The sequence below is a fragment of the Numida meleagris genome, chromosome 3 (genome assembly GCF_002078875.1).
Source record: "Numida meleagris isolate 19003 breed g44 Domestic line chromosome 3, NumMel1.0, whole genome shotgun sequence".
NCBI classification, from domain to species: domain Eukaryota; kingdom Metazoa; phylum Chordata; class Aves; order Galliformes; family Numididae; genus Numida; species Numida meleagris.
In genome coordinates this window covers 106,839,142-106,865,775 of record NC_034411.1, presented here as the reverse complement: position 1 = coordinate 106,865,775, position 26,634 = coordinate 106,839,142, and the positions used below count along the sequence as shown (strand labels likewise).

Here is a 26,634-nt window from a genome sequence, read left to right as displayed (position 1 = left end):
GACATTGTTCTCCAGGGCTCGGGGGAAAGACACAGAAAAGGAAAAAATGTTCCCGGCTGCGGATCGAGGAGGTGCAGCGCCTTGAAAAAGGGGAATCCGGTCTGACTGGTTGGATTGCTGTAATCACATGCAAGGGGAGGAACTGTGGAGAAAGGCGGCCAAATGTGGGATGGGGACATGCTTGTTAATACTGGAAAAGAGACAAATTATGCCTACTTAAATACTTGGCTGCTGCTGAATGCAGTGGAGAAGAAGCTGTGTGTTCCCATGCTCCCGGCAGGGTGACTCTGATTTAGTGGAGTCTCCCATGCTGTGTTAGCTCAAGCTGAGGATGCTGGAAGGAATTGCTCCATTGCAAAGCCGTGGCGGAATGAGAAGGGTTAAATGGACGCAAATTTTCTGTCTCTTTGAAAGAGAATCTACATTTCCTGTGATCAGTTCACTTAATCTCTTGGTGTGGAAGGGAGGAAGCCGGTTGCCCCCTTGTCTCTGGAACTTATCCCCGAGAAATTTACCTTTGTTAATAGATGATTGCAGACCATTTTAATGAGAAAAGGATGTAGCTGTGATCATGAATGAGGAGTCTGTGCAGCAGAAGCTCACCCCTTCCACCACATGGCAGAAAAAACCTTTCACATCAAACTGAAAGTGAGGTGGGCGCAGGCAAAGCCTCCTCTGTCCCCCTGTGGTGCATCTTCTCCTGAATTTGCATTCTTAGAGGACACGTTTCTAAGTGCAAATCCAAAATTCCTGCTTCAGTTTTTGCTTCGTACTTTGCTAAACTCCATTAGAGGTGAAAGTTATATGCAAAATAGGGAGGGGAGGGAAAGGGTGTATTCCTTAATTTGCTGTCTGTTTGTGTATGAACAGACATGGACATTTGGGAGCTTTCTTCTCTTTGGCTTTTTGTCTTTGTTCTCTGGAATGCCTGTTCCACCCCTTCTTGTCCTTGCTGACCTACTTGAAGGTCTCGTAGAGGTGTCTGCAAGGAGCAGAGCTATTTACTTCTCACAGCTTATTGGCCAGTCCTGGAATTAAATACATCCACGTAAAAATAAAGGAACGAAGAATTCTTTAGGATGATCTGCGAAGAAATTACTTCTCAGTTACTTTTCATCTGCCCACTATATTTTAGACCATAATCCCTCTAGCCCTCGAGTTAACCATCAATTTTTGGTGTGGAAGCAGAGAAAAGATTAAATTTGTAATGCATTTTGTTCTGAAAGAGAAAGGAAAGGAAGGGAATTGGGCATTGAACAATTTACCCAGCTTTTCATACACACACACATATATATGCATCTATATATGAAGATGCATATATATATATATGAAGAATTGCATGGGTTTTTTTTCTTACTGCTATTTTTAATTGGTGGAGACCATATTTAAATAAGTTCTTCAAATGCCCGTGGGGTTAAATGCAGAATAACTGTGCTGTGATTTGACCCATGGAGAGCAAGTTGTCAGCTGTGGAAAGCTGACTTCAGGAAACAGAAAGAGCAACGTGTGCTAAGGGTACAGCCGATGCATGAGAAAGAAAGAAGCCGGGGAAGGCAGCATTCCCCAGGCAGGCCCGGCACTTTAGGAACTTGCCCTTTGTAAGAAAGGAGAGTTTGGGTCACAGCTGCTCTGGCTGTGCTAGGAACCTGCACTCTGCCTCTGGAAGTCCACCTTTCTCTGTACCATTCCGCTGCCAGCAGTTCCCACTGGGGATTCCTGTTGGCGCTGACTCAATGGTCCTCTGCCACGTCCTCCCTCCTGGCACTCTGCGCTGCCCTCACTGCCAGGACTGCTCCTGCAGGTTTTGAGACAGATTGCACAGACTGTGGCGATGAGGTCAGTCTCCTCCCAGGAGATTCCTGCTGACAGGGCCCTTTCCATCCCCTGCTATCAACACAGCTAAACACCAGGTACGGCCGCCGTTGCTCCCACCCTGTTTACACAGCACTGCCCCACTCTGCTCAGTGCAGTGCTATTGTTGCTGTTGTATCAAGCAATACGTGCTTGTGTGGTTAACTAAGTGCTCATTTCTTCCCATAGTGAAGTCCAGCTGTTCTCCTTCTCCTCTTCAGAAATCTGTCGTAAGCACAGAAATGACACAAAAAATCTGTTAACTGCACTGCCAGATCTGTGTCACGTTTTCCTTGTGAGATGCAACTGATTTGGTTTCTCTTTGCTCTGCTTCTTTGCAAGGCAGTGGGGATTTCTCTCCTGTGCAGACTGTGGGAATAAATACTTCACAAATTGTGAGGCACTCAAATACTGCAGTATTGGGGGCCATACATGGGTCAGGATAGCTGAGGAAGCAGCAGTCAACTTAGGACCCTGTCCTGTAAACACACACCTGAGTCTCTCTCTTTTCGTGAGGGAAGCCAAGGTTCCAAACTGATCCTAGGTGATGAGAATCTTGTGAGGATGACTGTGTCCTGGACAAGGTCATTCTGGATCCTTTGAGGATTATAAATCATATGTTATGTGGCTTCAGAGATTCTTTTAATGTAGCCTCTCCATTTGTTCCCAGTTCCTACGTGCTTTGCTATTGAGTGAGTCACCAAAAGCTGCTGCTTGGGCACTTTCCTTGCCTTACATGTGTGATTTATTTTAACAAGCTGAATCTCTGGTTTCCCACAACCTGGAACTCCTTTTTCAGTTTATCAGGTGGACAGATGGTCAGAGGCAGAAGATCCTGATGGACCAGTTGGAGCTCTGCTCCTTGTCACAGAAGAAATTCTGTGCCAGGCAGCTACAGGATCAAATTCCCATCGAAGCTCTAGATTTTACCACGAAGCTTCCTAGAGTGCTGTCCTTATACATTTTCTCCTTCCTGGACCCACGGAGCCTCTGTCGATGTGCACAGGTAAAAAAAACCAACACATGCTATGATTCAGAAAGTCAAGTCAAGAAAGTTAAAAAAGGAAATGGCACTAGGTTACAATAAAGCTGTAGGAATGCAAGAATGCCTTCTGACCTGGCACCCTGGTGCTATATGCTTAGTGACACTTGTGTGAGATTGAATATAGCACTTCCCCAGATCCTAAATTAAGTCAAATTGGCCAATATTTATGAAAGCAAAGAGTAATTTTAAGAGCTCTGCTCTAAGCCATTTAACACGTGGCACTTTACAAGGCTGATTGTTCTCAAGGAGGAGGACTGACACTTTCTGAAAACCATGTTCTTTAGAGTACCTCGCACAATGTGCAGAATCATTAACTGCTTTGAAAAGTATAAGCCCGTGGTAGTTGTGAAGAAGTGCATGTAATGCTTTAAGAAAAATAGTAAAAACCAGATCCATTTAAATACTTGAAGGTAAAGTGCTGGATGTGCAGAAGCAGAGTAGTTATCAATGTGCTTTTGAGCGCGATGTCTAAGGATTCAGTCTGCTAATATGTTCTCATGTCTTGAAGTGATACCCAAGCTAGTTCTGAATGAATAAGCTCAAATATGGGTGACATGATTACTGCACTAACAAACATAGTATTCCATATAATACTACTAATACATCAAAATCTCATCTTGTTTAAAGCTTTCTCTAGTATCTCTCTTCAACAGTTCATTTTTTATGTAGATGAACCTCAGGTATTCATGCACAGACAGGGAGAAAATAGATTAGGATATGAGAAAGGAAGGTCCTTACGGTGCTACTTCTCTCACATCATTGGATAGTTGCTGTTATAAGCACAATTGTGCAAATAGATGATTCTTGCCCTTCAGCTGGAAGAAGTATTGCATGCAAGGTGACTGTGCAATGGACTAAAAGAGCAGAACTGAGTAGGGAGAAAACAGAATGTGTCTGTCAGACTTGGGGGGGTTATTTTTCTGTTGTGTTTTTTTTGTCAGTAAAATGTAATAACAGGTTTATTCCAACTCCTATGGACCTATTGGGTAGAAATGCAGAAAGTTGCCCTAAATAAGCTGAAGTCTTTCCTTCTGGCTAGTGATTTTTAGAGTATTTCACCCTGCAGTGGACATCAGCCAACACGCAACGAGCAAATGAGGAAATTTGGGTTTACATGGAGTGTAAACAGCGCTGAAGAATTGTGCTAGTTTAAGGACATAGGGGAACTGCATCCATGGGAGATAAATCTCCAACTGTAATCTGAGATGCCTGAAACCCCAAGATGTTGATCTACTCTTCTATGTGGTTACTGGTCATCCACAGGTGAGCTGGGCATGGAAGAACCTGTCTGAACTGGATGAGCTCTGGATGCAGAAGTGCCTGCGTTTCGGCTGGTACATCCACTTCATTCCAACTCCCTTTGAGCAAGGAATCTGGAAGAGACATTACATTGAAATGGTGAAAGGGCTGCGTGTTACAAGGCCAAAGGTATATTCCTACCACCTCCGGAGATGTTCCATGCCACTTGTAAATCTCTGGGCTAGTAGAGTTCCTAACTCTTAAACTTACTATGATCTCCCACTAGTAACAAGGAATATACATAATTTTAGATTAGAATCTAAACTCCTGTGTTGCCATGTGGTCTGCTTTCCCTCATCCATCCCTGGTAGGGGTGAGGGGGAATGAAAATCTCAGTGGTTAGGAGGGAAGCAGTCTCCAAGGTCTCTCTCTCTTCCTGTAGTCTCAGATTGTTCTGGAGTAATCCTCTAAATTTCCCTCTCCAGCACTCCAGGCTGTTCCCCTCTCTTCTCCAGGTTACAGAGCATATGATGGCCTACCTCAATCTACTAAGCAGGAGTGGGGAGCCCAGCATTGCCCCCGCTGAAGTTTCAGAGTCAATCTAGCTGGTGGAAAGCTAAAAAAAAATACAGAATCTGCCTGTTGTAGGCCTCAGTGTTGTCTCATTCTGTCTTCATCAAAGGTGGCAGGGCCATTTTGGGGAAGTGAAGCATTACTCAGTAGCCACTGCTTTCTCTTGAGATTCATTCATCCAGATCCCTTGTTTGTGGGACCGTGAAGGCAGGAATCTTCTGCCAAACTCCCCCATAGGTTGTCTCTGAGGTCAGTGGATGAAGCCAATGCTACTCAGCTCATCTAAATACAGTGGGCAATGGGACGTGCACTGCCAGGGTGCCTATTTCTGTCCAGTGAGTTAATACCTACTTCTTACAAATCTAAAGTTAGGTAAAATGAATCTAATTTTCACTGAAGGATAAAATTAATTTTCTTCTTTCAATATCTCTCACTAGACTCCTTTGAAGGATGAGTCCGTAGTTACTGAAGTGCAAAAGGTGAGAAGCAACACCCCAGAGTCAAAACCTTCTGCACCAAGAAAGAAGACTAGCAGGAAGAAGAAAGAAATCCCACCGTGGCGTTCATCAGACAGGCACCCTACAGACACCATGCGATTCAACTGCCTCAACAACTACGATCCCATTGAACAAGCTAGGCAGGCGTAAGAGGCTTTGTCTCTGCCTTTTTTGCTTTTTCTGTGATAATTGAGTGTGCCTGTGTCCTTTGCAAGTTCCCTCTGCCTGTGCTTCGCGCTTCCTGGAAGCCTTGTAGTACTCCAGCCTGGCTGCAAACCCAAGCTAGCACACTGTGCTGCCCTTTTGCCTTTTCTTGTATTGATCTTGATGCTCTTCTGGTTGCAGCTTCACTGCTTTGCATCCTTTCAGCATAGTGCATTGGCAGAGCTTGTTAGTGTCTGCCTATAAAATAGGCTGTAGCTCCTGGGGAAGTTACGCAGTTGTAAGGGGAAGAATTAGAACAAGAGTTTGTTCAAGAGTTTTTTAATAAGCTTGTAGTTTTTTCAGCTACAAAGTTGAGAGGAATACACAATTTGTGCACAAAAGAAGAATCAATTAACTATGATGAAATATATCTGTCAGTTCAAGATCTTCTGTCTGAAGAGATTTAGGTGTTCAGTTGAGAGTGCAAGTATTAGAGTGTGTATGTGTGTATATGTCCTATATGATACATAAGTAAGAGTAGGATTTGTATCTATGCTACCTGGGATGCTTAGATCCATCAGTTCGTAGGCTCCCAGAATTACCTGGTCATCAACTGACAAAAGAAGGCATTTCTGCAACCCAGAGCAAAGTTTTGCACATTGACTTCTTTCCTTTGACGTATCTGGCAAAAGGTATTTTCAGAATCTTAGGTTTGTGGTCAGATTTCTGTACATCAACAAGCATTGGCAGGAACAATAGCGAGGAGGCAGCTATGTGCAGGAATTTGTCCATTTCTCATTTAAGGCTCTGGCACCTCTCCTTTTTTTCATGGACACACTCTCAGCAGTTACCTCCACTCAGCTGATGTGCAGTAACTTGTGAAACTGTGGTAACATTATCATTAGTCTGAGCCTGGTGTAGACTTAGTGGATTAACTTGACCATTGCCTTCGTCCTATGTGAGTCCCTGTGAAAAGGACTCCACAGATTCTCACCCAACCAAAAGTGCAGAGAAGAGGATATTCCTCTTCCCTGTGCCAACAAAAACCTTGGGAACCACCTAGTCCACAATGAATGTATCCAGACCGTACATTAAGTAAATAACTGATATTGCTGAGGTTAGCACTGTGCACAGGAACAATCAAGCTACGAATTACCCCAGCCTAGTGATTACTTGGCTAAGCAGAAGTGCACTAGCATAGGTTCTTTCTCAATGTGGTTAACTTTGCTGGACCCACTGCTCCTCCGGGGTGTTCCACAAAGTTCCCAGTGTCTGAGCAAAAGCCCTTTATGAATCATTTTTTAATCCGCGTCCCCTAGTCCTAGGATACTGCGGTACTTCAAAGAGCATTCCAGCTTCCACCTCACCCTCTTTCTGTCGTGTGTTTCCAAACTCTAGCATTTTAGGTAGAGTTCTCCGATGCTTTTAACTAAGTATTTTGACAAAATGCCCCTTGTTGCAAATGATTGTTCCAGTATTATTTGTCAGTTGTGAAGCGTTCCTGCGTAGCCTTTTCCAAAGACTACACAGTGAGGTTTAGGGTTCCCATGTGCTGGTCATGAATCAGTGTCAAAAATGGGACAGGCCCTGTTCAAAGAGCTTAGAAGTTGCTTGTTCCAGCACTGAGCTGTAGATGCAGCTGACAACCAGATGCAAATGACTCTGAGTTGCTAATGATACAGTAAGCACACTGACTGTTTTCTTCTCCTAAGTAAGATTTGAGCCTCTATCCATTTGTGCAATGGAGAATATTTTAATGCCTAGTGATCTAGCAAATCTGGCTTTTATCCGTAATTACAGAGGATTACAGCGAGGAGAAAAATGAATTCTAAGAGATTTACTTGTTTATCAAGGATCTCCCTTTAATGTCACTTAAGCTGAAAGTAATTGCCTGTAATGGCTCTTATTTAGCAATACAGGTGTGTTGTTTCAGGTGCTGACCCAGCTACCCACTCATATAACAATGTTTCTGCAGACAGCATCCCCTCTGCAGCCCCTTCCCAGAAGTCCTCCCACTAAGGCTCTGTATTGCATCCTCTGTCCTTTCAGCTGTGTAGGGACCTGGTCTCCTGCACCTCACCTGCTCCTTGTTTGCAGCAGGAGTGCTGGGACACCCCATTCTAGGCTTGTGTTTTCCTCACACAGGGGTGGCAGTGGCAGCAAGTAGGCACTTTGGTTAGAGATCCAGGTTGCCACAAAATAGCAAAGTGCACAGTGGCCCTCTGTGATGCCAAGCTTTGTTCTGTGCTGCTGATGAGGGCTGTGCTCAGTGAGCATCTAGTCGCCTGAGCAAGGAAAGGTAATGCGAGTGCTGTGCAAGCTGATCTATTGTACTGCAGCCTACAGGCTCAGGCAGACCCTGCCTGACCAGCGTGCAGGGTTGTAAAGTAGAACAGAGAAATGAGATAAAGATCTGTGACCCCCTAGGCGGTGTTAGGTATAGTTATTTTTCAGATTAGATGAATTCTTGGAGCTCAAGGGCATAACATCCACTCTTTGTGTAGACTAAATGTCAGGAGTAATGAAATCTATGTAAAATGAGATTCCTAAAACAATAGGATTGATTTCCTAAAAGGTAGGGTTTTGCAGTGGTAGTCTGGGAGAGGTAATGAGTTTTGCTGCAGTCTGAATGCGTACAGGGAGGAGCAAGTATTTTCTTGAGGCAGATTATAAGCAAGGGTGAAAAGGTTCATCAGGACTAGCAGAAACCCAGCAGACAGCCAAAGCGATGGCTGAGAACAGATAAACCATTCTTTCCATCTGTGTTCTGCTGCGTTGAGGAAAGCAGAACTTGTAGAAAATTCTCTGTGAACAAACAAGATTACATCAAAGGAATACCTGACGCCATCATCAAAGAGGTGTGTGAGGCTAGTCACTGGCTATTTCTTTGAATCAAACTCAATCTGCCTAATGTTGGGTTAAATCTTGCAGAATTTAAAAGGTAACAAAAAATTAAAGGTTTTCCTAGCCCCCAGAACTGACTAAAATCTCCTCTCTATGCTTGCTTTCTGGTCCAAAAAGAGGAGAGAAGTCTCCCAGGCATCATAGCTGCTGTCTACTCATAGCAGAGAACTCCTTGCTTAGCCAAAAAGTGAACGTGGAAGAGCAACAAGCAGCAACCAATTCTCAGTTATACAGGAGAGTGGAGTCCAAGGGAGTCATAAAATCATAGAGCCATAGAATGGTTTAGGTTGGAAGAGACCTTTAAGATCATCCAGTTCCAACCCCCTGCTGTAGGCAGGGACACCTCCCTCTAGACCAGGTTGCTCACAGCCCCATCCAGCCTGGCCTGCAATGCAGCCAGGGAGGGGGCATCCACAGCCTCGCTGGGCAACCTGTCCAAGTGTCTCACCACCCTCACAGTGAAGGATTCCTTCCTGATATCTAGTCTAAATCTGCCCTCTTAGACTAAGAGTCCTAAGAGATGTAAAACAAAACATGTACTTTGGCCTATGAGACCATAATTGGGTATTTACTTTTGAATAAGTAAACGAACAGATTTCTGTAGAACAATTGGGTGAGAGTTTTGCCTTGTCAGTGCTGGTGCTTCATGTCAGTGGGAAGAGGAATTACAACACTGTGCCACTGCCAGATAGCGCTTGAAAGATGGTAGAATGAGGTTAATTTGCAATCTGGATGATAATTGAGTCTTGACAGTTTGTTTGGTTTGGTTTTGTTTTGTCTTTTTTTTCTGATGCTTTGATTTTTTTGCTGCTTGCTCAGGAAAGCATCAGAAATGGCACCTGAGAGCCTCGGTGACAAACATCCCTGCAGCTTTAGAGGAGCTGGGACAGTGATCCTGGAGTATGTTCAGTACATGTTACTTGGTTCAGATGGGGAAGTGTGGGAAAAGCTCAGTCCCTGAGCAGTGAAATCAAGAGCAGCAATGAGCAGACGCGTGGTCGAGGGAGTGGTGAGGAGACAGAGGAGAGATACAGGCAGGGGTAGAATTACAAATTGCCTGGAGGCCTTATCAAAATCACTTGCTAGTGTTATAGTGGTGGCTTTCAGTGCTGCTGCACGTCTGTGTGCAATATATCACAAGGGTGATTTCTGTTTGGTCTGTTCTGAATTGTCCTGATAGCTTTTTCCACTGCGTGCAAACAGAGACCAGCGAGGATGGATTTGTCTCTTTGGGAACACAGAGCAATACCACAAAGGTGAAATGAGGCATTTTCACCTAAAGCCTGGGACCACGTTAGCAAATTTTCTCTGGGCTTCTGATCTGCCTAAAAAGGAGCGGGAGGGGCGTTCCTTTCCGGCTGTGCACGTCCAGTTCTGCTGGAAGGCATCTGGTGATGGTGCTGCTCGGTGCCAATAAATCAAAAGGTCTGCCTCCCACTTTATCATGAGTAATGAATCCTGATTCTAGCCGAGTGCTGGACCCCCGCCAAGACTGTGTGCTTGTGCCTCAAGAAAGAGCCCTGCTACTTCTCCTGACAGCAGCTCAGCCTAAAGGAAAGCTCCTTCCCCCCCAGCCAGCCCTGCCTTCTTGCGCTAATTCACTTAGATAATTTATGGATATAGGCAGGCTCTAAAACAGTTGCATATTGTGCTGAAGTGTTTACCCAATGAGAAAATAATTACTTTCAGTAATTGTTCTGTCAGCAGCCTAGGCCCAGTTTCTGACAAAAAGGGGCTGGCTTGCGTGAGAAGGGCATGGTGTTTCACTGGTCCTCTGCATCCCAATGCCTGTCTCTTGCTTTTCATGTTTCTGAATAGCCAGCCCCATACTCCCTGCCTGTTAGGCTTGTGGGAATTTAAAACATTCCTTGGGAGAGAAAAGCAGGGCGAGAAGCACTGAGTTCAGCATTGGAGTGAGAGCTGCCATGCCCTACTCGGCTGTGATGCCATCTTCCTTTGCAGTGTCTTCCTTTCCATCCCCACCGCTTGTTGTCCTGACTGTGGAATGAGGTCGTGGCAATGCCCTGCTGCAGGGGGATGCTCTGAGACCAAGAGCATGGATGTTAGAATACAGCAGTAGAGCTTAATATCTTAATTTGCAAACACAAACCCAGGTTTGACGGGATATTGGTATTTTCTCCTTGCATAAGTGGGTCAGTGTTTTTGTTTTCTGAGTGAATGGGCTTATTCCAGCACTGCCCCTGGACTATAAGGAATGGAGTCAGAGCCACTCCTTCACCTCTTAGAACACTCCCAGCTGTAACAACGAGTGGGGAGCCTTCTGTACGCTGACTCTTTTTGGCAGAAGTCTGCCTTCTTATCTAAAGATGACCACATCATTCCCTATAGTATTTTGGCTGAGATTCTTTCTCTTGTATGTTAGTGTTTACAAAGAGATTGCAATTTTCCTCAATTTGCTCTTTGAAATAATTTATCTCATTGCTCTTGATGGTTTTTGATCTGCAGCTGGTCTGGGACTATTGAATAACAGGCGGCTGCTGCTGGCTGCTCGTGAGGACATGCACGTTATGCAGCGTGGGCCTGCTTCTTTGTTGGATGAGTGGTGCTTTCAGGGTTTGCTTCCACCCTGTGAATTCATGGCTTCACGTTCACTATTTGCTTTGTAGCATGCTTTTCAGGAGTCCAGACGTGCTGCTGGTGGAGCTGGGAGGTGAAACCACAGAGCACACAGAATGGCTGCTTTAAATTTACTAAATCTGTAAACTTACCTGTGATTTGCAGAATGTGCATGTGGAAGGGGAACGAACACATTCAGACCAGATGAACCTGTCCAAGTTCCTAAAAAGCTTTCTCATAGTGCTAATTTTACTCCTGATTTTGGAGTACAACTGGCCATATTCACTTAATTTTCACTTTCTGGAATATGCCTGTTCTGCTTGTTGTCATATTAACTTTGATTATAGCTGCAAATGAATGTATATACATTTATAACAGGGGTTGTGGATGCCCCATCCCTGGAGGCATTCAAGGCCAGACTGGACGTGGCTCTGGGCAGCCTGGTCTAGTGGTTGGCAACCCTGCACTCAGCAGGGGGGTTGAAACTCGATGATCTTTGAGGTCCTTTTCAACCCAGGCCTTTCTATGATTCTATGATTCTATGATAAGAAAGTCTACTTGGCTATAGTAAAGATGAATAACTTGTTTAAGGGGAAGTCCTCTGACCTTATTTATGTTAGAAGTTACATGGACTAAACCAAAAATTCCAAGCATCATTTAGCTCAACTCCCCTTTTTGTGAATTCCCTTAAGCTGATGTAGCGCTGGTTATATGTTTACCCAGCAATGTGTTTATACATCTGTAAGCGCCAAGGCAACGACATGCATTTGAATGCTGTGAAGTTAGCATAATTTAAAAAATAGCAAGCTCCTCTGAGCCACAAAACTGATTGCGCGCTCTTGGTCCGCCCCAGGTACAAGATGCAATGTATGAGCTCAAACCATGTCTTTTTGGGTGGCTTATCATAAGGGATTTTCTTCTTCTCCACCCCAGGGAACCAACTCCATAGCACTTGTTAATACTATTCTGTTCTACTCTGCAGGAGAAAGAAAGGGGGAGGGGAGACCCCAGACCTTAGCCGGCAGGCAGATGAAAAAAAGAAGAGTGTAGTTCGTGGATCTAAGACACTCCAGAAATCAAAATCACTGGTGAGTATCACTGGCTTGTAATTATATTAGCCAGAGTCCGGTGTCAGTTACACCCAGGAATATTTTAGCTCAGAGCATTTATTTAACTTAGGCAACTGTGAAACTTTGCTTCTGACTACGAGTAGGCTGCCAGGCACATGTGCTGCCTGTCTGGCCAGTAGCAATAAGGCCATAAGGAGGACACAAATCATGCCACATCTGCCTGCTCCGGGGGCAGTCTCTCATTGCAGCCCAGACATAGCCCATCTGCCTGCAGTGGGAAAAAGGGACAGCAACTGTCTGTGTGTAGACAGTGATCCTGTTATCTGCTCCTCCCTCACTTTGCATACTGCATGGTATCCTGACAGCCAGTTTCCACTGGATCAGCTCCCTCGTGACATTTGCATCTTTTCTCAAAGCTGCTCTTCCATTCTCACAACTTTTGATTATTGCAGTTTGAAGTTCTTTTATTACTTTGTTCATTGCACTGAGCCTGGCCAAGCAGCCCTAAGGTCTTAATACTGAAGATTCACTGTGCTTATCGCTGGTAAAATAGGGCATCCTCACATGAAAGGAGTCTTGGGAAGTCAGGCTTCCAGAAAGCATCATGGGTTTAGCTTTTGTAGATAGGGCAGCAAATAACTGCCAGAAGAAAGATGTGCTTGCAAGCGTATCGGGGCTTTTTGCAAACCTGGAAGCATGCTTCCCAAGCAATGAAAGCCAGGGAAGGCATGTGAGTTGAGCCAGAGAAGGTTTACATAAAAAAGAGGCATTGTCTCCGGAGATTGAGAGGCATTCTCCTGACCCAAATACAGGCTCTTTGCAAGGAAATAGATTCAGTCAGTGCTAAAGAACAGAAATATTTTTTAAGTTATTCAGCATGTTTCTTATAATGTCCCTTCTCCAAAGGCTTCCCCTGTAGCCTTTAGATCAGAGGGACCTTACCGTTTCATTCGACCATGGCTTCTCATTTCAGATTTAAAGCTGTTTTATTGTCAGCACAGAGGTGAAAGAATTTTAGCTCAGGGTAGAAAGAGGTGACTGATCTTTTTCTTTCTCTAGAGTTTAAGAAGTCTAAACTCTAAGTTACTTAACCTGCAGCCCACAACTAGAAGGTGCGAACGCCTAGTTTGAGTCCCAACATGAAATCCAAACCCTCTTTCATAAGTTCAGCGTCAGTTTTTGCTATAAATTGCAGCAGTACAAGGTCAAGTTGTGCTTATGCCTGTGTCACTTTCTGTTGGCTGCTCGTGGCTTTAGCGACGTTATTTTTCCCATAGCAGATAGTCACCAGAATGCATTTAGCTGACACTAAATGGGGGTACTAAATTCTCTGCACACAAAAAGCTCTGGGAAGATTCTTAAAGCCACTGCATGTTGTCAAGGCCTGCCAGGTCCACCATCCTCCCTTGGTGCCTCATAGGCAGATAGGACATCCTAACCCAGGGGTAAGCATCGTGCAACTCTGGGGGTTACACCTCTATGACGTAAGCCCAGAGCAGAGCTCTGTGTCTTCATGTTATGCAGTCTTGGTAGCACTGTCTTCTTTTTCTGTTAAAATCTGGGGTGGTCTGCACTGTGTCGCTCTTTCCTAGACCTTTACATTGAAAATAGACTTGTATTTCTCTTGAGCAGTACAAATTTCGGCAGAAGAGCTGTGTTTCTTATCCTCTGTTGGTATTGCAGTGTATAATCCTGCTGTTTCACTGACCATTAATGACTACAGTGCTAGATGACAACAAAAGTTAGGTTCCAATAGGCTAATGCATAGAAAAAAGAGTATATAACTCACTAGGAATCATCCAGAATTAATTTCCATTTATTATTAGGGAAATCTTGTTGAAATTAAGACCTGTGAAATGACTCTTACTTAATCAATTCCAAATAAAGAAGCTTAATATTCAAACCTTTTAGTAAATCCTTGGAAGGAGAACAGCATATGATGAAAGAATAAGTGCCCCAAGCAAGCAAACATCAAGTCAAATTAAAATGAAGCTCTTAAATAGATCAATGATTCAAGTGTAGAAAGCAGATGAGAATAAAGTACATTACAGCCAACAATGAAGATGTGAAAAGGGCCATTATATGGAGCTCTGAGCTCAGGAGGCTAAAGAGCAACACACCAAAATAGAAGAAACACGTAATTAAAGTGATGACCTGAATCCACCGGCTCCAGCTTTGCATATGGTGAATCAGGTCTCCTCCTCGTAAACTTGTGGTGTTTTGGAGTTTATTAGTAATCATGGAAATGGTAGCATAAAATGTGACCAAGCTCACACTTCATTTACAATAAATTAAAGCGAATTATCTAAATTACTTTAAATAATGTGTTACAATAAATTAAGTTAATTAGGTGCCTGAATACTTCTTGTGAGTATGCATGCAACCACTGTATCTCTGCAGTGGGACGGGAATGCCTGCTCTGTATTTTTGGAGGGAAATGCCTTACAGTAAAGACAAGCACAGTTTCATTGTTAATCATCTCTTTCAGCACTTTGCTGGATCAAGGCTTTGTGGCTTGTCTACACCACCTTGAGCAGCCACTGTCCCAGTATTGTACAAAGCAAAGTGAAGAAAGGCTCAGTGACTCAGCCGAGCTTTTGGCAGGCTGGGCATGGAAACCAGATCCCCTTGTTTTGGGCCACTGTTTCATCCTTCCTGTTCTTTCTGACGTAGAGCTGTGCTGCCCTGCTGTGATTCCCCAGCTCTGACCCTACGGGTCCCTTCACAGGCAGCAGTGCCACCGTGTCAGCGTCCTTTACACTTTGAGGGGCTCTTCCCTGGAGGGCTTCCCAGAAGGAGTTTTCTGCAGCTTTCAGCAAAACAGGAAGCGTCGTGCCAAATCCTCCCCAGGCGTCAAAAAGCACAGATACTTTATTAGAAAGGTAAAAATCCATCACATTGATGCTTTTGACAGCTTTGCAAATGACTGCAATGTCAGCAATTAGAGGCTGGTTTTGCCTTTCAGGCTGCCTGCTTGTTTCTGTTTGAGAGGCTGCTCCACCCTCCCAGCTGTTCTTGAATTACTGACTTATTTTTAGTGCTTACTAAATAACATCTTTTTGACAGGATCAGTCATCCTTGCCTCACTGCCTAAGGTAATAAGATTGCAGCATCTGAAGTCAGGAATAAATTATCCAGCCACAGACACGCAGGGAACTGGTGTTTGGAGGGTGGATCACGTCTGTACACTGTGTGGGTAGATCCCACATGAAGATCCAGGGCTCTTGGCACTGTGACACAGTCCTGTCCAGTGTATGTTTACATCACCTATATTCTGCAAACCTCGTTCTGAGTGTTATTTATTCATCCAAGAAATCCTGTTGAACCACTTGTGACTACCCCTGAGTGTGAAAATATGTTGGAAATTGAAACTCCGTTTATACGTGTCACTCTAATTTTAAAGGCATTGCCTGGCTTTGATACTCCTTGCTCATCTATTCCTTTTAACTCTGAAACAGAACCACCAAGGACATAGAAGCTGAAAAGCAAGATACAGTCAGATCTGTGCTGCAACTGCTACTGTTTCTTTGGTACTGTGCTTCTCTTGCTTGGACAGAAAAACTGCAGCAGCTTGTATCACACCATCTCTGTTCCATGTTAAGTACTACCAAGAACCTGGACCACCTTAGGCAGTCGTATAATCACTTGCCTTTCTTTAGGCTGATATCCAAACGTTGCTGGATTGCTTATTTATTGTCAGACAATTAGGCATGAAGCACCATATACTGCTGCTGCTGCCAATCCAAACAATGGAAAGGGGAAACAGGTGGGCAGGAACTGCAGAACTCTTCTGAGCAACCATTTTACTGTGGACATTAATTTCACATTCTGCACATCTGCAGATAGTGCTTTTTAATGAGTTTCAATGTAAATGTTTGGTTTTGTTGATGTTGGGTCACTATTAGTACTAAATCATTGGTATCCGTTTTAAAAAGCCAAAGCTGTTGGTCTGCACAACTGTGTTTTTGAATATTTGGGAATTTCTTTTTCAATGAAAAAATCACTATGTTGCTAAGATTCTTTTTTTTTTTTTTTTTTTGCTTAATTTTTATAGTGGTTAGTAAAATGGTCATTGAGCAGCATGTTAAAATATACTCCTTTCTACTATGAGACTTCACACAGCAAGCAAGACTGGGATCAGTTACAGCCATAAGCACAGGGGAGAATTTGTGCATTAAGAAATGAGTCGATGTGGAGAATTAATTAACGTAGGTTTGGCTTTACTAGCATCAATTTCTAATTGGATCCTTTTGTCCTTAAGGTAAACTTAGGAAAGAGCACAAGTCACTGCAGTTTTATGCTTGTATCATCATTATGAATATCACTTATCGATTGAAGTTTTCAACAGACTCCAACGTTTTCAGCCCCTCTGTTGAGATAACATGATACTTACTGCCTTCTCTTCCTAGCTATCACTTACTGAAGATCTTGGATCGACTCAAAAAACACCAGTTTGCCCTAAATGGGCCACTCCCCAGTCAGCTGAGAACCTGCCCAACAAAGAAGCAGCAGTGACCCTAGCCCAGATCTCCCGGCAGAACGCTGGGATACGACCAGGACCTGTTCGAGCTCCAGTGCTAAAACCACGTGCAAGAGAAAAGAAAGACTTCAGAGAGAGGACCACCATGTCTCCATGTCAGTATGCTATGAGTGCTCTGTGAAAGCTATCGCAGAGATTGATAAGACTCAAATTTTGTGCATAGAGGGAAGGAGATAGTGCTGTGGAGGTATATCCATATGTGAAGGAGAAGGCAGTCACCCTGAATGGTGGGAATCCAGATGATGGTAATTCACTGGAGAAGTGAAGGCTTCGGGGACACCTGAGAGCAGCCTTTTAGTTTCTGAAGGGAGGCTGTATGAAAGGGGACAGGCTCTTTAGCAGGATCTGTTGTGATGGGACAAGGGGAAATGGTTTCAAGCTGAAAGAGGGGAGATTTAGACTGGATATAAGGAAAACAGTTTTTACGATAAGGGTAGTGAAGTACTGGAAGAGTTTGCCCAAAGAGGTGGTGGGTCCCCTGTCCCTGGAGATGCTCAAGGTCAGGCTGGACAGGGCTCTGAGCATCTGAGTGAGTAGATGTCCCTGTTTACTGCAAAGGAGTTGGACTAGGTGACCCTTAAAGGTCCCTTCCAACTCAAAAGATTGTATGATTCTGTGACATCTAGCACTTGCTAGACTCACCTGTCTGTCATGACTATCATCTTTGTGTTGAACACTGTCATGGGCTTCACGTGGGTTTAACTCACTAATATTTAGTAACAGAGCAAGAGATCTTGCAGCATCAATGGCAGTGAGCTCAGTACAGAGTCCATGAACTCTGCCATGCCCTGGACAGATGCCAGGAAGAACTGGTACTGAGCATTTAGAAAATCAGGGGATAAAGCAATCAACTCCAGGGGCACAACAGCTGAGAATGCAGCTGGTCTATGAAGGCCTTCCAAAAATAAGGAGGAACACTGATCCCGTCAAAACCAGTTTCATGCCATTTCAGTCTAGGGCTGCCTTGGGCAATTATTCACCGAGACCTCATCTTTGAATATACCCAGCATCTCCATATGGGGAAGAGCTCATAAAGGCTAGGCTAGAGGGTTGCAGTCCCTCACATGAAGCTTCCACAGCAGTACAACATTCGTATTAACTAGGTCCTTGTCCTGAAGTAGTACTGCAAGAACAGAGCCTTAGGAAGCCTTCACGCAGGACTGGGGCCAAGTTAAGAAGAGCTAAGCGTACATCCTGGGCCTTGCCTGCATTATTGGCTTCCACCCTGCAGCCCAGGAGGCACTGAGGAGTATCTCTTACATCTGGGAACCAATCTCCAATTGCTAAGACGTGGTTTATTGTTGTCAGAAAGGATGTGGGGCGTGAAGTAAGGGGAGCTCCTGCAAGGATGTGGCTACCCAGTGATTCTTAAGGATTCCAGATGGGTGGAGAATGGAGCACACAGGGATGCACAGCATCCTGCCCGATCTCTGTTGCGCTCAGTGTCTTCTACATGATAAGAAATTTTAAAACTATGCATGAGAGAAGAGCTTTGGAGAGCAGAGAGCAGACAAAAATGCAAGCTCCCTCCAACACCATTGCTGTAGTATAGAAACTACTGAGGTAAATTACACCTGAGAGATTGCATTTGGATTACAGATAATTTGTTAGGCAATACTCGTCGCAGATAGAAACAGCTACATTATACACTTCACTAGTAATGGAGAAGCAGAATATATATTTATTGACATAATATAGATACAATGTAGTGATTTAATAGCAACTGAACAAGATTTGAGGGGGCTGGATACACTTGATTATTTACTGCACAGAGGGAAGGGTTAAACACGCACCCAGAGGAGACCCTTCCCTCGAGTCACAAAGTTCAGAGTGGAACCTCTTTCTTTCTAAACTTGAACCACAGAGGTAAGGAGCCTAGGTGTGGCTGGATGCACTCCTAGTCCCAGACTTGCTCAATGGGTTATGCGAGGAGGCTCCCCGATTTGCAGGTTGTCAGAAAGGTGGGCAGGAAAAGTAAAGATGTTTCAATGTGATTATTTTCTCTGTAGTGAGATGACAAAGGAAAACAGCCCATTCAATCCAGATTTGTAGAAGTATTTGAGATATGAAATGCTACTAAAATCCCAAAGTTTGGACTGTGTACCTAAATATGTTTAAAATCTGAAATCTCTGGCTAAATTAATGACTGATTCTCATGTTTTTTCTCCTTCATCTAGCCTCTCCACAATGTGAGGCTCAGCCTGGGCTCATTCCTCCATCAGGCAATGATCTGGTACAGACTAAGGAAGGATCTGAAGCATCTTTCATCTCAGTGGAACAGAAGCTTACCTGCCTGGATGGGGGAGACAACAGCAATGTTGCCTGAGTCAAAGACTTTCATTTACCTCACTGCACAGGGCAAATAAACAGGCATGCAAGTCTTACATCTGTTCTCAGCCAGTTTCTATAGAGAGATGTTGAAGCAATGGCTTTGTACTTTTTTGGAACTGCAGCAGCTGGTGTGATGACTCCTGTCTGCCTTTGGGCCTCCAGGTGGGATCTCCTGGTCCAAGCTGCAGCAGAGTCAGGTTTACCTAATGTGCTTTTCACTCTGGCTTCATGTTGCTGGTGCTGTATTCTTGTTTTCTTCGGGGTATGCTGTCTCTGCAGAATTCACCTAGGGTTTTGAAAACCCTTGTGCAGATGCCTACTAGAGTTGCTGGACACTAAGGTTGCCCCCATGTGTCACTGGGACATCGTGGGGCACATCCTATGGCCTGAGCTGCTTTGTGTTGCTCTCTCAATGAATTAAGGAAGCTGCATTTCTGGGCAGTGAGGGGACTGTGGAAGACAAGTGAGGACTACTGGCCACCTGGGTGATGTAAACTGTAACCCCCACAAAGTGAGCAGCTTACTACCAATATTAATGTGCTCCTTCAGCTGTAACCCACAGCCCCTGCCAACAAAGCACCACAGCATCCAAGGGAAAAGCCTCTAATATGTGGCAGAAAGGAGCCTTGGGGAAAATGAGGAAAAAGCTACTTAGTGCTGTATTGAAGTCAGAACTTTTTTCTCACACTATACAAGGCAAGTCTATCATTTCAATCACGTTAGTGAGAATGAAATCAAATCCCACCCTCTGGATTACAGCATTGCACAGGGCACTGCATGGGGAACAGGCACTAGTTTAATTATTTAAGGCATTATTTTCCACAGTTAAGGAAATGTAGTAAATAGCAGTTTCTAAGGATAAGGAGACTAAATGCATAGCAACTGTAACTTACTGCCTTATCATAACCCAGACAGAGCTGAAACAAAACTGCAACTACGCACACACTAGGAGGGACCACAGTATATCCATGAATTCTCAGCTTTTATAGACTAGAAATCATGTCTCAGAGAAAATGCCAGCCACTTTGTGACAAGGATTAGGAGAAGTCTTCCACTCTGTGAACAGCTTATCTCGTACTGTCACTCAAGGGTTTCAAGATTTTTGGCACAAGAGACATTGGCCATTGTCAAGACCAAGCACACCGCACCATAGATTTTAATGGAAGGGACAGAATCTGCCCATGAGGGCACCTGATCAAACACCCCAGTCACAGATCAGCTAACTCAGCGCATCTCCCTCTCCCTGATGTTGACCTTTTGTGTTTCTAGTTGCCCTGTGTGCTTGGAAGAGGTATTTCATCTCAATCAAAATAACGGCCTAAGAGCTCGCTCAGTCTAAGCAGTTCACCTCTGAAATGATTAGCTGAAATAGGAACATGCAGGTGGCAATCATCTCTTATATCATCAATTATGCAAGAGACCAGAGTGACTAACTTAGATTACAAAAGCTAACTTTTGGGTAAGTGAAGTTAGATGGGGTAAATCCCACCCAAAGCATTCGCCAGCCATTCGCTGGTGTTGCAGATCTCTCCCAGCAGGTCTTTTCCCACAGAAAACCAAATTAAGTTAAAGACTGCTTCACAGATGTTTATGGCTTCTGAAGTCCAATCGGTTGCACCAGCTCCTTTTTTTGTCTCAGGCACTGTGAAGTTTCCTGGGCAGCAGTTCAGTGCTGGGTCTTTGTTACAAACAGCAAATGGCCGTGCAAGGAAATGATGTAAACCCCCATCAATGGTGTTTCTTTTCTCACCAGTGAGCACACTCACTGGAAATGTAATGTTCCCAGGGTCTGACAAGTCTTGGAGCTGAATGCTCAAGCATTGCTGCAGCAAATCGTGCATCTTGAACGCTCACTATAAGCTCAGGCTGTATTAAGCCTGGATGTAACTTCTACCAGTTATGGAGTTGTGATCCTCATGGGTCCCTTCCAACTCGAGCTATTCTGTGGTATTAGAATAAAATACGTGTACTTACAACATACTTTACGAACATTCCTGTGGTGGCAGAGTAGGTCAGACTCTGAAATGGATAGCAAAGAGAAAGCATTCTCCACCTGCCTGCGTGGCCGTGCTGCTAGCTGGCCTCAGGCAGCCCTACTACCTTCTGTGCCCTGGGCTGCAGATCTGCACAGGCAGATGGTATTTACCCCCCTTATAACGCGTTTCAAGATATGCTGATAAGGAATTGCTAAACAAGAATGGAGGAAAGCTGTTATGCCAGTGCTGTTCCTTGCAGACGCACATTTCCCTGCACTGATTGGTATTTCCAGATCCGGTACCGCTCTGCTTAGCCACAGTGTTTGATGAAAGAATTGAAAGTACCTTTTAAACCCCAGAGGCCAATGAATCAGTGTTGCTGCATCTGAATTCCACCAGTACAAGCAAGATCAGAATGTGAGCCCTAGGCCCTGCTCACATGTGGCGAACAAACCCAAACACGCCAGCCTCCTCTTACTCAAGGTTTGCCATCCATTTCTGCCAAAAACTCCACCTGAATTTACCTCATGCTCCTTGCTGGGAGCAATGGCAGCGTTTGGTACTGTAGCTTGGCTCCGTAGCCAAAATGAAGCTTTCCTAATTTTTGCTCTTCCAAGCTAAAAAAAAACCCAGCTTTGTTTAGGAGAAGGAATACGTGCAGCTGAAGGTGATAGGAGCTGCAGGTGGGAGCTCAGTCAGATTAAAACTGAGGGCTTTTGGAAACATCCAGTTTGTGTGGTAGCCCCCAAAGCTGAAGATGCGTGAACGTGACCAGCCAGCTGGGTCTCAGCAGCAGCACTAGGGTTCTAACAGGCTGAGAGATGGCTACAGAAAGCATGCAGACCTCAGGGCGAACGGAAAGCGGCTGATGATAGCAGGTAATTGCAGGTTAAAAAGTTGCTGTAGTAGGTGGATGAAGCTGATAACAGATGGAGAACGCAGCTCTGTTCACGTATCACAGAATCACAGAATGGCTTGGGTTGGAAGGAACCTTAAAGCCCACCCAGTTCCAACCACTGCTGTGGGATGGTTGCTCCCCACCAGCTCAGGCTGCCCAGGACCCCATCCAGCCTGGCCTCGCACACCTCCAGGGACAAGCCATCCCCAGCTTTTCTAGGCAGCCTGTGCCAGTGCCTTACCACCTTCTGGGTGAAACATTTCCCCCTAATAACTAACCTAAATCTTTCCTCTTTTAGTTTAAAACCATTCCCCTTGTCCTTCCACATAACAAAGGGGTGGGGAGGTGAGTAGTCAGGTTTGTGTTGGTGGCTCTATGAGCTAAAGGAAAGGAGAGGACAAAGAGAATCAGCTTGAAATCAATCCCCATGCCCCTGCCAGCATGCTTAAGCTGATCACCTTACTGTGTGTCTAGCACAGACATCCTGCCTGTTGTGTGTTCATGGCCTCTCAAACAACAGAGACATCCCATGCTGTCTCCAGAGAAATGCTGTAGTGTGTGCACCACCAAGTAATTTTTAGGAAGGAATTGCTTTCATGACAACCCTTGACAATGTTATCACATCTGAAATGTCCTTCGCTGCACAGGAGCTACTGCAATAGGTTTAAGAAAGGTGATGACAGGAGATGCATGACTGGAGAGATGCTCTGTAACCAGTGGTGAAACACTGGGTCTGGCTGAAGTTGCGGGTGCCCCATCCCTGGCAGTGCACAAGGCCAGGCTGGACGGGGCTTTGGGCAGCCTGGGCTGGTGGCAGATGTCCATGCCCACTGCTGGGGTTGGGTGGACTTTAAGGTCCCTTCCAACCCAAACCACCTTGGGATTCTGTGATAGCTTCTCACACAAGGTAACTGTGGAACTCCTTGCCTCAATTAGTTGCAGATATCGAAGCTCATGTGGGTTTGAGGAATTACTGGAGGTTCCTGGGAAGATTTCACATTAAACCAGAGCCACGGGCAGGGATGCAGAGCTGCCCACCTCGTTATCCACATGCCCAAAGCAAGTCGTGCTTGGAGTTCACTTGGCCTCATCTAGCACCAGTAATGGGGAGCACTGACAGTGCTGGTAGTATGGGGAGGTATCCTTGGACTCCAGTGGGGCAAACTGGTCCTCAGTGGGACCTCAGATGGACAGAAACCCTTGCCTGGGGCCACAAAACACTGCATTGGAACTACATAGGAACTCTAAGAAAGCAGGGGACAGACTCTTCAGCAGGATCTGTTGTGACTGGACAAGGGGAAATGGTTTCAAACTAAAAGAGGGGAGATTTAGATTGGATATAAGGAAGAAGTTTTTTACGTTAAGGGTGTTGAGGCACTGGGACAGGTTGCCCAGAGAGGTGGTGGGTGCCCCATCCCAGGAGACACTCAGGACCAGGCTGGATGGGGCTCTGAGCACTGATGGAGCTGTGGGTGCCCCTGTTCATTGCAGGGAAAGGGACCAGATGCCTTTTAAAGGTCTCTTCCAACTCAAACAACTCTATGATTCTATATGACCTTTAAGATTCCTTCCAACTCAAACCATTTCTGTGAGTATATGATTCTGAGCACATTTCATAGGAATGTAGGAGGATTTGGGCTGGAAGAGGCCCCAGGAGGTCTCTGGCCCCCAAATCCATCCCAGGCTGAGCAGGGCCCTTCCCACAAAGCCTTCAGCGTGACCCCTGGAAACAGCACAGAGCTTCTCCGTTCTCCTGGGCAGCTCCTCCTCATGGTTCCCTCCTCTCGGATTTGGAGCTTTCTGTCAGGAGGCTGGAGAAGTTTTTGGTTATGTAAATGCTCTGCTACCATCTAGCGCTGGAGGGGAGAAGGGCCGGGGGCAGCCTGGGCTCGGCTCCTTGGTGCGAGCGGGGTCTGGTGGGCTACGGGCTCCTGGAGTCATGAAGACCCTGAAATAACACAGATCTGGGAAAACCAACAAAAAAATTTAAAAAAGAACCAAAAAGAAACAGTAAAAATATCAACAACTCCTATAAAGTGACAATCAAAGCTGTAAAAATCAACAAAACTTAATAAAATATCAAAAAAGCCTGGTGAGATATCAATAGAAATAGAAGAATATTGCTAAAAACAGTAAAATATCTACAAAAAATGTAAAAATCAAGACAAAAGCAAAAATAAAAAGCAGCAAAAATCAATAAACGCCCTTAAATATCAAGAGAACCCTATAAATTATCAATAAAAGGTAGAATTTGACAAAATTCAATAAAACATAAACAAAACCCAGTGAAAATCAAAGCCCTATAAAGAATAAAACCAGCAAAAACAAATGACAAAACTCAGTAGAAGATCAAGAAAACCCATAAAATATCAATAAAAATAACTGTAAAAAAGACAATAGAACACCAAGAAAATCCTGTAAAATGCCTACACAAATGGTAAGATTTTACTAAAAACAGTTATAAATAGGAAAATATAAAACCCAAACATAAAAACCCAAATATAAAAGCAGTAAGAATCTCTAAGTCCCAATAAAATATCAAGAGAACTCTGTGAGACAGCGATAAAGTCCAGTAAAAGCCTACAAAGCCCTGTAAAATATCAAGAAAAAATGTTTTAAGCCAAAAAAACCCTCAATAAAATATCAAGGAAGCTCTGTAAATTATTAATAAAAAATTAACATTCAATGAAATCCAATCAAATGCCACAAAATCACAGTGAAGTATAAACAAAACAGCAAAAAGCAAGAAACCCCACTTAGAAACGAATGAACGTCCCAGCACTCACTTCCGGGTTCTGCCACGCCCTATTCTATCTCAGCGCCCCCTGGCGGCTGGCGGAGTTACCGCAAAGAGATCTACGCATGCGCAGCGCACTCCTCCCTCTTCCTCTCGTGTCTTTCCGTCGCTTTCCGGCAGCGCGACGCTTTTACGACGGGCGGCGTGGCTTTACGGCAACGATCGCTGTGTGCGCTGTGAGGGAGGCAGCGGGATGGGGCAGAAGCGGAAAGGTACCGGGCGGGAGGGTCTCGCGGCGCGGTTTGGGTCCTGTATACGTGTGAAGGGGTAGTGCTCAAGGCCAGGGCGAATGGGGGTTGGGAAGCTTTCAGGAACTGACGGCAGCACCTGGTGCGGCGGGGCTCATCGAGCTGAGCCCTTCACGTTGCGTCTGTCACCGTGTGGTGTGCGCGCCTTGCCTCGTGTGCTGCAGCACCGCCCCCATCTGCTGGTGGGTCTTGGGTCGTTCTCTCATTCTGGTTGGAAAAGACCTCTGAGATCACTAAGTCCAACGCCAACCCATCCCACCGTGCCCACTGACCGTGCTCCTCAGTGCCACATCCATGCTCCTAGGGGCAGCCACCCCACCTGCTCCCTGGGCAGCCTGTGCCACCACATCGCTGCTCTTTCCAAGCTATTTTTTCCTGATACCCAAGCCTGAACCTCCCCTGGCACAGCTTGAGGCCATCACCTCTCATCCTGTTGCTGTTACCTTGGAGAAGAGGCCGATCCCCAAGGTGGATTTTGTCCTAGAGCATCACTGGGTATGCACATCGTTGTTTGTTTTGTTCTCGTTTCAGATCTCAGCCATGCAGAGCTGATGATGATGACAATAGCTGACATCATAAAACAGTTAATTGAGGCTCATGAGCAAGGAAAAGATGTGAATCTGAACAAGTAAGTCACTCTGATGACACTGAAGAGCTGGCTCACAAGTGTTGAACATTTGCTGTACAGTCATTTATGTTCAGTTTTTTTTTTTTTTTTAAACAATGTGTTATTTTGATAGAATCATAGAATCATTTGAATTGGAAGGGACCCATAAAGGTCCAATTCCCCTGCAATGAACATGGCCACCCACAGCTCCATCAGTGCTCGCAGCCCCGTCCAGCCTGACCTTGGGTGTCTGCAGGGACGGGGCATCCACTGCCTCTTGGGGCAACCTGTCCCAGTGCCTCACCACCCTTACTGTAAAAAAAAAAAAAAAAAAAAAAAATTTTCATTATATCCAGTCTAAATCTCCCCTCTTTTAGACTGAAACCATTTCCCCATGTCCTATCACCACAGACCCTGCTGAAGAATCTGTCCCCTTCCTTTCCCCTTTTAGTGGCACTGAAGTGCCACCCTCAGCTCTCCCCGCAGCCTTCTCTTCTCTAGGCTGCACAGCCCCAGCTCTCTCAGCCTGTCCTCATAGGAGAGGTGTTCCATCCCTGGGATCATTTTGGTGGCCCTCCTCTGGATGCTCTCCGGCAGGTCCACATCTCTCTTTTCATAGGGTAGTCTCACTTCTTTTGCCAGTATCTGATGATAAAGGTACTGTTCATTATTACAGTGACTTGAAATCATGCATTGCTTATTCATTGGTAGTGCTCAGAGTGCCACATGGGTTGTATTAAAATAGAATAGTTCAGTTGGAAGGGACATTCTGAGATCATCTGGTCCACCTGCCTGATTGCATCATGGCTAGCCAAAAGTTAAAGCTTACTAATGAGGGCATCGTCCAGTATTGTGTTATTGAAAAGCACTAAGAAACTTGTCATTGCCTTTTGGTGTTTCCACCTGTGTTCATCGTAGTAATTCCAAAGCCAGTTCTACCAGGAAAGGGAGATTAATTTATAGATAAAGTTTGATTTAAACTTTCTTAGCAGCATGTTTTGAATGTAGTTGCTGTTTAAAGAAACCTCTTCCTTCTTTGCGTATGTAGAATACTAAAATACAGTAAAATATGTAAAATAATCAGGCATTATCCCAGTGTTCCTATTTCATGGAAGCAATGCAATTGCGAAGTTTTTGCTGATACTCAAGATAATTGATACAAATGTCTTTAGAAATGAACCGAGCTAGAGTTGGCGTGTGTTGGAGGTTAATTGGATGGATGTGTTACGATCAAGGTTAAATCGATGAAAATGGGTGAGGCAGCCTCTGGGCAGCTTTGACAATGATTTGGTGAAACCATATTTAGAAGTAAAACACGCAGAAACTCAAAACATGGG

The 26,634-nt window shown here is 44.8% G+C and overlaps 2 protein-coding genes across 4 annotated transcripts in view; both read left to right on the top strand.

Moving 5' to 3' along the window:
• Positions 1–18,824, top strand: part of FBXO16 (F-box protein 16) — a 33,673-nt gene extending 14,849 nt beyond the window's left edge. For all 3 annotated transcript variants that reach the window (XM_021390601.1, XM_021390602.1, XM_021390603.1), the window contains exons 4-9: positions 2,651–2,857; positions 4,160–4,324; positions 5,146–5,351; positions 11,813–11,918; positions 16,310–16,535; positions 18,618–18,824. In XM_021390601.1, the coding sequence (XP_021246276.1) occupies positions 2,651–2,857; positions 4,160–4,324; positions 5,146–5,351; positions 11,813–11,918; positions 16,310–16,535; positions 18,618–18,766 (1,059 nt within the window). In that variant the 3' untranslated portion in view covers positions 18,767–18,824. The remainder of the gene's footprint in view (positions 1–2,650; positions 2,858–4,159; positions 4,325–5,145; positions 5,352–11,812; positions 11,919–16,309; positions 16,536–18,617) is intronic.
• Positions 24,522–26,634, top strand: part of ELP3 (elongator acetyltransferase complex subunit 3) — an 87,591-nt gene continuing 85,478 nt past the window's right edge. The window contains exons 1-2 of the mRNA XM_021390613.1: positions 24,522–24,654; positions 25,222–25,318. Of these exons, the coding sequence (XP_021246288.1) occupies positions 24,636–24,654; positions 25,222–25,318 (116 nt within the window). The 5' untranslated portion in view covers positions 24,522–24,635. The remainder of the gene's footprint in view (positions 24,655–25,221; positions 25,319–26,634) is intronic.